This window comes from Dermacentor albipictus, chromosome 1, assembly GCF_038994185.2.
Source record: "Dermacentor albipictus isolate Rhodes 1998 colony chromosome 1, USDA_Dalb.pri_finalv2, whole genome shotgun sequence".
Classification (NCBI taxonomy): Eukaryota; Metazoa; Arthropoda; class Arachnida; order Ixodida; family Ixodidae; genus Dermacentor; species Dermacentor albipictus.
In genome coordinates this window covers 241,582,136-241,593,552 of record NC_091821.1, presented here as the reverse complement: position 1 = coordinate 241,593,552, position 11,417 = coordinate 241,582,136, and the positions used below count along the sequence as shown (strand labels likewise).

The 11,417-nt window shown below is 44.8% G+C and overlaps 1 protein-coding gene across 2 annotated transcripts; it reads left to right on the top strand.

Moving 5' to 3' along the window:
- The first annotated feature begins 3,203 nt into the window (after nt 1-3,203).
- LOC135901602 (uncharacterized) lies at nt 3,204-11,037 on the top strand. 2 transcript variants are annotated; one of them, XM_065431446.2, is made up of 3 exons: nt 3,204-3,311; nt 8,832-8,877; nt 10,401-11,037. In XM_065431446.2, exons 1-3 carry the CDS (start codon nt 3,279-3,281, stop codon nt 10,985-10,987), a joined length of 666 nt encoding a protein of 221 aa, XP_065287518.1. In that variant the 5' UTR covers nt 3,204-3,278; the 3' UTR covers nt 10,988-11,037. The 2 variants fall into 2 exon arrangements, with proteins under 2 accessions (XP_065287518.1, XP_065287519.1); XM_065431447.1 differs by lacking the exon at nt 3,204-3,311 and adding an exon at nt 4,865-5,074.
- Nucleotides 11,038-11,417: the final 380 nt, after the last annotated feature.

Here is an 11,417-nt window from a genome sequence, read left to right as displayed (position 1 = left end):
AGAGGCGCGTTTTAAATGCAGAATTGAAGCCTACCAATACTCGAAGCATAAACTTATGCTAGAAACCCTGTGCCTTGCACCCTTTTCGAGAGATAAGAACTCAAAATCTGCAGTGAAACACCCCAATGTGGTTCCAATTATTACATTTCAACACTGTGAAAGAATGCAGCGGGGAAAACGCTAAACTGGAACAGCAACGCGCTTCACAACAGATTCTGAGTACATATTTCTTGAAACTCGTGCAAGGCACATAATTAATCGCAGAAGCTTATTCTTCGAGTACTGAATGACTTATAATCTGTACTTACGTGTAGCGGTCGGGAGTAGAATAACTAACTAAAGACATAACTTCGGTAAGACGGGTGTTGGTGTTGCTGTTGGTGTTGGCCTGAGTGATTGTGGCACAAATCCACAGTTGGAGATTGGCCATGAATCGGGTGGGTAAATTAGGCGGTTAAAAAACGAGCGTGATGATGATGATGATGATGATGATGATGAATCCTCAACAAATGGCACACACCCACTATGGGGGATAGGCCACGAATCGGGTGGTAATATGATTGAATGAATAAAAGAATTTGGTTATTAAATAACTAACGCAAAAAGTCAAATAAATATATAATCCAAGATGAAAAATAAACTGTGAATACCTGAGTAAAACTAGTGATCAATACTATAGTAAACCTTGCGTTGATAGGAATACTAAATTATTAAAAGAAACATATACTTAAACTTGGGTAAGCTAAATTTTTGAACAACAATACTAGAAGGATTTAAACTGTGTATTTGTGCTTTTATATTTTTTAAAAATTTCGTAGACTGAAGTAGAAGTAAATCAATTGTGGAAACTAAGAACTATTAACAAGGCATTCTTTTTGTGCCACATAGAAAATTATAAATGGCTAGGCATATGTTCTTGTGGCTGTATCCCAATACTGTTGCTCCAAGGGAGAGAATAGTAGTGCTGTTTAAAGGTAATCCTAAATTTTGAAGTGGGATTTCTAGACGTAGTTTTCGGTGAACAGAAAATCGCCGACAAGATAATAAAATATGATCTATAGATTCGGGTTCATTGCAGAGGTAGCATAGAGGGGATACCGCCAGACCACACCTGTGCAAGTAAAAATTAAGTGTTGGAATACGGCAACGCAGCCTAGTAAATGAAACTTCGAATTTCCGCTTAGGACACCATTTTCGGTTCCAAGAATAATTTAGGTGCGAAAAATCTGTGCATTTTGCTAATGACAGGGCTTTTCTGTCTTCGCTCCAAGAAAATTGTCTATATCTGGCTGCAGTGACGTGCGTTGTCCGCCGCTTAATTCCGCTTCTTCTGCTTTTCCGCGCTTCTGTGCTTCCTCTTCTTTCACATTCCAGGCGCAGTCAGCTTCATTAAACATGCCTCTTAAAGTAACTTATTATGATGTGATTAGCGGATTAAAGAATAGTATTAATAATAACGGAATTATTTTATTGTCACCCAAACTCCCATGTTCGCCACTGCCATGAAATGAAGCACAAAGGCGCCAACCCACCTGATAAGAGAACTAATTTCGACTCTTCCGAGCTAACAAAAACACCGCTAATCTGCGTTTACCTGCTCCCGATACGAGAATAAAGCAAGCCAGATACTGTCTGGCTATACCTTTCCCTCATTTTACTCGGTATTTCTTGTCAGCACGCAATGCAGGCTAGGCAAATTTGTCTCCTTTTATTGCACATGTTCCCTGTGTGCAATAGATATCCTACGATATTTCCTAGTGGGAACTCTGACGCTTTGATCGTTACGCAGCCACCATGGTAATGATAATTAGCACACGAATTTGTCTTATCTGCGTGCTCGTGGATTCCGACATTCATGTGGCTTCGTTTATCACACTTCATTCGCATTCATTGGCCTACATTTCAAGCCAACCTATACTTTATTTAAAATGCAGAAGGCAATGAGACTGCGCAAAGACGCATAATCACTGCTAACTGCGGTGGTTCCGTTTGCCCATACGTGCATGGTGTAACGGTTTCAATATCGGGTTTCTGTGCTTATAAGAGTGCTCGACACCTGTCGTCGGACAATTTAGTGATGTTCATTGAATCGGTTATAACGACATGCTTGGTCCGAAATGATCAGATTACAAAAGTCCCGAAGCCGTTTAAATCCAGAAGGACGACATTTAGGTAATTCCATGTACAAAGATCATTGCCGTACTGGCTGAACTGCCCCGCTTGCAGCTCTCGTAGACACAAGCTCCGGAGTTGCCGCCAGTAAATGTGCGAAACTCCATGCTCGGCAGACTCGCGATCCCCTGATTATCAGCTCGAGTGGTTTGGCAGTTCAAGAAAAAAAAAACGGCGTTCCTATTTGTCTCAGCTTCATGCGTGCCCAGTTATTCTATTAAAATCTACGCTCGTCTATGTGCTCAACTGTCCGTGCTTTTTTTTTAAAAATCCAAATAAAAAAAGCTTTCAGAACTTGCAGCAAGTCATCAGCAGAGGTTGACGGTTTTCTTATCTGGACCTAGTTGCTGGCTAGCCTTGGAGCGAAACTACTCAAAACTGTTGAATGTCGTTCAAGGCAACCCATTTTTTTTAAAATCGGAGATTGCGAGCGTTTTATTATTAATTAACCTGAAAGCAACTACCACTGAATATCAGCTTATGATTTGGGCAGTTCTCGACAGCGAAACTACGCTAACAACGTTGGTTATACTTTGTCAGCTTGGTAGCTTTAGAAACGGAACATAAGGGTAATTTGTGCAACAATTTTTAGTACGTTTCTGAGACTACGCAAAACTAATAGGCAAGATTGAATATGATTCTGTAAAAAACTAAAAGAAATATAGGACCTGTATTGGAACAGTTCTCTTTTTTCATACTTTTTCGTGTTCATCATTGGCTGGCACGAAGCTACGCCCCCACTATTGCGGGGATCGACCAATCGGCGGGACAGATGATATGAAATAAATAGAATCGGATGACAAGATCCTCACAAAATACTACAGCTTCATTGTTCCGCAAATAGTGAAATGCTGGAAAATGTGCATTGCATTGTGGTGTCGAAAAATCATTTTCGTTTCTTGTACGTACGTTGGTCTGTTTCAGCCTTGACTCCAAAGTGACGATGTTCAATGCAACAACCAGTTATCTTCAACAAAGGTGATAAGAGCTGCGCTGAAATCATTAGTTGCCTCTTGCATGTGAGACAGACACCTGCTGTCGGCGGAAACACGGATCTCGCCACACAAATATTATCTGATATCCCTGCTCATATAAGGCACCCGCTCATGCCCCAGTCAGGAAGCTGGCTCACTAGCAAGGTAAGCACCCGACTGCTCTTGTGCTGCTCTTTGGCGCGATATTATGCAAAATCTATTTATTTTTCACCTACTGCACGAGTGTTCCAAAAACAATGTTAAAAGCTCTGCGTCTACTCGTAAAACCTACATACAGGGAGTGGGCCAATATTTGAAGTTTCGAATACAAATCGACTATTACACGTTAACGATTCGTATTCGTATTAAAAAAATTAACTATTTAATATTTCAGAATTGTTTCGAACAGTTAGTGCTGATATTCTAAAATACCGAATAGTTAATTTTCTAATATCAAAACTAACAAAATATTCGCAACAGCCGACTGTCGTGTTGCTGTTCTTCGTCAGCTAAACAAAGTAACGCAAATTGAGAGTGAAACAATTGAGCCAAAGTTTTGGAAGTAATGCAGAAACAAAATGGGCAGATCAAGCTTTGTTTCCGGTTTCGCGCCGGAAGACTGCATGACAACCTGTGATTTTTAAAAATTTTTGCTTGCAGTCTGTCATTTAGTGTTTCTTGCAGCCTAGTCACGTAGCAGTTCTATATTTTACGTTACAACAACTAATGTATTTTTTGCAACAGGTCTCTTTTACGTGTGCGTACGGCGCACAAGTCTTCCAGTAGCTTTTTTTTTCTTTCTCCAGAACTTCTTACCTTCTTTCGACATCCATTTATTTTACGTTTTTGGAAAGCTAGTCATACAGCAGCCATTCATTCTTGGATAGCTTGTTTGCAACCAATCTCTAAAAATATTGAGAGGTCATTCGTGCAGTTTTTTAATTACAATTAGTGATAGTTTATTTAAAACTGACCCTGACTGTGTGTTTGCGGTCTTTTTTTCACTAGTCAGGTACACGAGTAGTGCCTAACTATACCGAAATAAATGTTCTGTAAATATATGCGTCTGCGTTTGGTTATTAGATATTCGATTCGATATTTGATACTTATTGTACGCATATTCGATTCGTATTCGAGAAAGTTTATATTCGCTCACCTCTAATGTATACGTGTGACTTATAGCGAAAGTGTTGCGAAATGATCTACTCATGCGCCAGAACCAGCCTCGCTCGGAATGGTATGAAGCTAAACCAACGCGCCAGGGGGGCGGGGCTGAACCCCCCCCCCCCCCCCCCGAAAGTTTTTCGTGCTGTCCATGCACCACCTTCCAAAACAGTCCCCAGCGCCGGAAATCATTCTAGATTTTGTCTAGAATGTCTTATTCACGCTCGAAAATACATTTTAGCGTGAACATTGCGAACTCGGGCTGGATTTCGCGGCAACTCCGTGCACCTGGAGTCACATAACGCAAGGAGCCCCATCCGAGCAGAAAGTTTCAAGGGTGTTTTGATGGCGAGCGGGCTCGTAGCGGCATCTCGCGGAGGCCGCGGAATCTGCGGGGCGCATCGATTTCAATTCCGAAACTTTATGGGTATTATGTATAAAGTTCTCATAAACTTTTGATGTGAAAGGTGTATTGACATGTCCAAAGTCGTGCTTTAGCTTTTCAATTCCAGAGCCTTGTAGGTTTAATGTTATTATAAACATTTAACGCCAAAGGTGCATTGCCTTTTCTAAAGTCGTACATCGGAATATACGAGACAAGCCAAATCAACACACTATCAGTCAAGTTTACAAAGCACGGAGCGAGGTCCGATGAGACGAAGCGTTGTGGGAGTTCATCTGTGCCGTCATGTCAAAGAAAACAATATCACCATTTCTTTCACCTGCGCCAAAGCAGCCACGTCAAAACACTAAAGCCAACAAAGGTAACTACGTTAATTATTTTTCTACTTTGACTTCTATTCGTGAGGATACCTTGAGCCTCTTGTATTTATCTAGTTCTCGTTACCCGCGGGCTGCCAGAGCCAGCCAGAGCGCATGGATTTTTCTCGTGTTGCCCCGAGCCGTGCGCGTTCGTTTATCTCTGGCGGAGGAGATTTTCACATGGCAGAGTTTTGGACACTTTCTGGCTAGCAGACGAGGAAAAGAAACAATGCTCGTTTGTCGCCATCACTGTGAGGACTCGACGGATTGCAACGCGTTCGCTTGAGCGCAACCTCTCTGGAAAGTCTTGTCTCGCCGGTGTAGGATACCGAGTAGTATGCGTATGGTCCTCTGTGGACCAAGCGTCTCACGTTTTCTTCGATATTCCTTCGGTAGACACATTAGGTGACCAAAGTAGGCATTCGATTGTGGCCAACGTATTTTCTTTGCGTTTGTTTTTCATTTCGGTGACCCCGTCCCACAAAAGAAAAAAAAAGACATTGTTGCGGCGCAGCGAATTGTCGCATGGTGGACGTTCGATTTTGTTACTTCTTTTGCTAAAACTAATGGGCCACCGGACGCTTCAGTTGCCGGATACTCTTATTATAATGTCACAATATCAATTATATGGACACTCCAGGCGCATTCCTGCCGTCCAGGGGCGGTAACATCGGGACCGCGTGCCGCATGCTGCATGTGCGAGTGAAAGCGTGTGGGGGGGGGGTGTGCATGGGGGAGCCGACGATGGTGATTCAGTCTTGTGTGCGCAAGGGAGGAAAGCGGGAAGGAAGCGCACCGCCTTCTGTCGCGCGCGATACATCGGGAGGAGTGAAGGGAGGGGAGGGGCTTAGGATTTTGTGATCTGTGAATCTGTGATTGCGCAACATGTTTATTTGCCTTGTTTGACGCATTTTATACAGTGGCTTTTTCTTAGCTACGTAGATTGATTTGAGGCTTATACGCATATTTCAATATCTTATTGTGAGGTGCAGTGAACTTTGTTTCCAGTGACACATTTTTGCCCTTTTTCAAGCGGTATCTTCGCATTTCTAATGTACGAGGGCGAGTCAATTGAAAGTGAGCCAACCAACCTCGAGCAGTAATGGTTTTGTTCATTATCTGCGAGGCATGCGCGCACCACACAGGCAACTCTCATTTACAAAAGTGACGCGCAGGTGTGAGGATAAATGTTCTTCAATGCTCTCATACACTGGGTTGAACATGGTTGCGTGACATAATGGACGCTCCAAAAGTTGAACAGCGCGGTGTCGTCAAGTTTTTGAGAGCTGAAGCTTGTTTCCCAAAAAAGAAATTAGTCGCCGTGTGGCTGCCGTGTACGGTGAACATTGCATTTCATTGGTCACTGTGAAGCATTGGAGGAAACGGTTCAAAGAAGGACGTGAAAGTTGCAAAGACGATCCAAGACCGGGCCAAAGCCATACCGTGCAATCACCTCCAACACAATAGCAAAGGTCGATGAGCTGAGTAGACAAGAACGGAGGATAAGTATCGAGGAACTGGCAGAGCGGGCAAACATCAGTCAGGGTTCGGTTCACACCATAATTCATGACCATCTCGTTTATCGGCTCTTGTGTGCGCAATGGATGACCAAGATTTTGAACCACTGCCAGAAGACGGTGAGGTTCGGCACTGCCCTGACTCATCTGATCCGATATCACAATAAGTATGACGACTTCTTGTCTGCAATTGTGACCGGGGACGAGTCGTGGTGCCGCTACTATGAACCTGAAACACGACGGCAAATCTCACAGTGGAAACATTTGAATTAACCACCCCCAAAGAAAGCAAAGACCGTCATTTCCGCTGGAAAGGTACTGTTGACTGTTATTTTTCGATCGTCAGGGGCCATTACTGATAGAATTTGCTAAATCTTGAGAAGCTATCAATTGTTTCCGATATTGTGAAACGCCGGATCGGCTGCGTGTCGCAATCAAGAACAACGACGTGGAAAATTGACGAATGGGGACAGCTTGCTCCACGACAATGCCCGTGCCCACGACGCTTATGTGGTTAATACAAAACTGGCAATGGTCAAGTGGGAAACGCTGCAACATCATTTCATTTCATTTCATTTCATTTTATTACCTTAAAGACCCCTTGCGGGGTATTACATAAGGGGTGGGTGGTACAAAAATACAGGAGATTGCCCACTATCTTATTTTGAAGACAGAATACTCGTTACTTCATCCACGAAGGCAGATGAGGTGGTGATGGCAGCGACGTGGTGGGGAAGGCCGTTCCAGTCTTTAGCTGTACGATGAAAAAATGATGACGAGCAGGTGGCAGTGCGCGCGCTAGGGCGAGCAACATTTAGTGGGTGGCCTGTGCGCAGCGATATAGTCGAGACCTGTAGCCTTGCGACTTCCTCATTTTGGGGCAATTGAAAAAAAACAGCTCAAGGGAACGAGATTCGTGTAGGACGTTGATGTGAAAGAGTTAGTTATAGTCTTTTTGAAGCAGCAACCCAAGGAGTTTTATGAGACGGGAATCACGCGACCCGTAGTCAGTCGGACTAATGTCTAAATGCTAGCTCATGGAGACTACTTTAAAATCAAATACCCCATTTGTCAAATATTCGCATTGACTCACTTTCGTTTGACTCGCCCTCGTATATTTTGCAGAACTCCTGCTTTTTATATGTGCTCTCTGTTGCGACTATAATTTCGGCGCAATTACTCACAATAGACGACCGGTGACAGCTGCTCCTGCGCAATACATTGGAACAAATGACAGCGTCATTGAGATTTTTCCCTAGCCGTTGCATATGTAACGAATGTAAACAAGCTTCTTAACTGACAAAGTTTCATTACCAGATTTGTCCTCAACATGTTCATTTTGTGGCCTTTACATTTTCCATATCAGCGGCATGCACACTGCTTTGCTGATTTCGAGCTGATATAGTTCTAAAGTTTGTGTGGTATTTTCTTTACTTAATAAATAGACAAAAAACACGGAATCATTGATATCAGTTATTTCGAGCACAATTTTTGGGACATACGAGTATATTCATTTATGAGAAAATACGTATTCTACTTGCCTTGAAAGCGCGTAGCATTCAAGAATTCGTTTGCAGCACCTTTGGCAATGGCAATGCAGTCATTATTCATGTATTTGATCCCTCGACAAATGCTATAAGGAGGAGGCCGAGCTGCAACGTGAGCCGCCCCCGAACGAAATTTCTGGCTACGCCACTGCCCAGAAGTGCACATGTTGAATTTTAGGTGCTAATGGCATGGCATGTATGGCAATCTCTCTACTTTCTTTCGAGTGCCTACGATAAGTGTAGAATAATGTTTGTCGGTGTCTCGAATAAATGTCGTAATGTAATAATGTAACGTAATGTAATGTAATGTAACGTAAATGTCGTGATAAGTAATGTTTGTCGGTCTTTCTTTTTCTGCGCATCTAGCTATTGTTAATTCTGCAGTACACACTCTTTACTCCGCAAGCCGTTTCGTGCTACCTGTTCAAAGCTGCTTCGTTGATAAAGCCTATCATGTGACGAATAGCATCGTTTAGGTCTTTGAAAACTATACTGTAATGACATTCTTAACTGCATCATTGCGAAGGCGGCTGTATACAGCTGCTATTTGGATTTTTTATGCCATTCACCAACCAATTTATACCAAAATTACGGCTTGCTTTGCAAGTGCGTTTGATGACATCACGGCTGCCATACTTGATGTGATCGCGACAGTGCATAGCCTTGATTGCTTTGTTGCATTCTCTTCTTTCTAGATACCTGATATAATGATTCCAGTACTCCTGTTCACCCTTTTCGCTGGTAAGTTGACCTAAAAGCACCGAATGTATCCCTCTTTGCGGTAAGCCCGCGCAATGCAGGTGCTGCCCAATGCCGCCTTGTTTTCTTGTACTAATGCAATGCATCCGTCAAAATGCGTCTGACTTTTTCTGGAGTGTCGATAAATCTCTAGTTAGTTTAGTTCAAAACTAGAAAATAAATGCACATGCTTTAGGTTGCCATAGATTTCCTTAGTGATTGCTTACTACTGGACGATCTGAAAGTTGTCGTGGCAGGTTGCATATATACTCAAAAGGAATTTTGTCCCAGCTTGATCTAGTAAACGCACCTGGAAATTAAAGAAATCCGTGAATCATTCAAATGGCTGTCTGACGACAGCAATGGCATTTTGATGATACCAACCACCAAACGACATAAAGGCGCTGCTAAGAGGAATCTACACAGGTGACACCTGAAGTGAATATTTTCCCATCTTAGCACGAACTAGTAGGAATGTACGTGTTTTACGCATCGTTGTACTAAGTGAAGTCAGTCGTATCTGGCACATGCGAACTATTGGCAAGGATAGCAATCGATGTCTTCGACGAATACCTCGAAGTCGTCTCACTGGCGTCCTACGACGGGACTATGAGGATCGCCTGAGAGATATTGGGAGTTTGGGGAAAAGCTGAAATAGAATTTGTTCCTGCGAAAAAGGGAATGAATGCCATTCTTTTATTTCTTTTTTAAAGCTCTGGCAGAGAATGAATTTTAAAGCAAGGGACACATGATACGATTCCGCGTGCGATTCGCCCGTCGTCAAAGACGTTACAAATTATAAAACAGAGTAGCCACCTTTCCGACGTGCCGCATATGGTATTCCATGCTGCTGCGTCGTATGACTGACTGACTGAATAAACTTTATTGAAACCAGCAAGAGATGGTGGCTGGGCCTAGGCCTCCCACGTGGGGACGTCGAGGTGTTGCCTCTTCGCCGCCTCGCAAGCCTGCTGGGTCGCCCAGAGTTGGTCGTCAAGGTTGGGGCTACGCAGGGCAGCGTGCCATCTCGACGAGAGGGTCGTGGGGTTAGTGTCGGGGTATTGGTGTGTACAGTCCCAAAGCATGTGTGGAAGTGTGGCTGGCTGTGTCTTGCAGATATGGCACGTGGGATTGGGGTAAATGTCTGGGTAGACCTTGTTGTAAAGTTGTAACGAGGGGTAAGTATTGGTTTGTAGCAGGCCGAAAGTTGTAGCCTGCGCTCGGGATAGTTTGTTGTGTGGGCCGGGGAAGGTTCTACGCTCTAAGTAGAAGGACTTCACAAGATCATTGTAGCGTGTCAGGCGATCCCTACCGGCGGGGGCAGCCTCCCCTTCTCCTGCGCGGTTAACTAGGCCTCGCGCTAGGGAGTGGGTAACCTCGTTGAGGTTGGGGAGGTGCGGGTGGACGGTGCCTACATGAGCCGGGATCCAGACGAGTGTAACCTGATGGTCGATGCAGCGTGAACTTTTATCTTCTCTCGACCCTGGGACATTGGTACCAGATAACCCATCAACTGCCTTCTTCAGGGGCCCTTGGTGCCAGCGTCACCGATGCCAACCGCTACATCGACCAGGTGCTCGGTTACCAAATGGCTGACCTGGTACGTCGAAACCGGCTGGATCCACTCGTGGTGGCTCCCTACAGCACCAACCTGGGCGCGCCTGGCACGCTAAGCGCACAGATGCGCGTCGTCAACGTCACTGGTCTGGGACTCATCCGGCGCCAAGGCGACTGCGGCCGGCCCGGATCATCGGGACCCGGTCGCGTCACCGTCGGCTGCAACGTGGTCCTCGACCGCGTCGCCGTGAGCGCCACTTCCGACCTGACCTACTACGGCGCGCCACGTCGCGTTGGCACCCGGGCCAACTTTGAAACCAACCACGCGCTGGTCGAGGTGACGTCCACCCTTGGTCAGCCGCCCACGGTCAACTTCAGGCTACTCAAGCCACCCAGGCCGCGCGTCTCATTCAGCGGACTCAGGGACTTGCCCCTGTACAGTGTCATCCAGAAGGGCTACGAACAAGAGCTGTCTCGCGTCCTTCAGACGCAGCTCTCGGGGCCCTACCTCGTCAACCTTGGTCTCGCCTGCCGGGCCGTCCCCTTCCCACGTTAGCGTCCCACGCCACTGTCCACAAATAAAAAAAAAGATCTTCTGCTAGGAAACCTGGATAATTTTTTTGTGCACATGTTTAGCGTTTACGTCGAGTTTAACATTATGAAAACAGCGTAGACGACATGCACGACGAGGCGAGGCAGACGACACTGGCAGACGACACAGGTGCCATGCGTCGCTGCACTCGGCACGGGAACGAGGCCGAGTTAGACATCATCCTTAAGTTTTTTTTTTCCTTAGCGCAGACCTTTTCTCGCTTAACACCTCTTCTTGGTCATCAATGAATTATCTTAAAAGATAATGTTTTATGACCTTGTACTTTCAGTATTGCTTAGCAAAAATATCGTTGATTGGTATATAAACTTAGAAGAAGTTGTCAGCAAACTTCACGCATGGAGAATGACAAACAGAACTGCTGCACTGACCTTGC

Excerpts from the sequence above, each read along its gene's own strand:
- LOC135901602 (XM_065431446.2), top strand. The coding sequence starts at position 3,279 with ATGCCCCAGTCAGGAAGCTGGCTCACTAGCAAG. Across the intron at positions 3,312-8,831 it reads GAAGCTGGCTCACTAGCAAG|ATACCTGATATAATGATTCC; the intron begins GTAAGCACCCGA and ends TCTTCTTTCTAG. Across the intron at positions 8,878-10,400 it reads CCTGTTCACCCTTTTCGCTG|GGGCCCTTGGTGCCAGCGTC; the intron begins GTAAGTTGACCT and ends TGCCTTCTTCAG.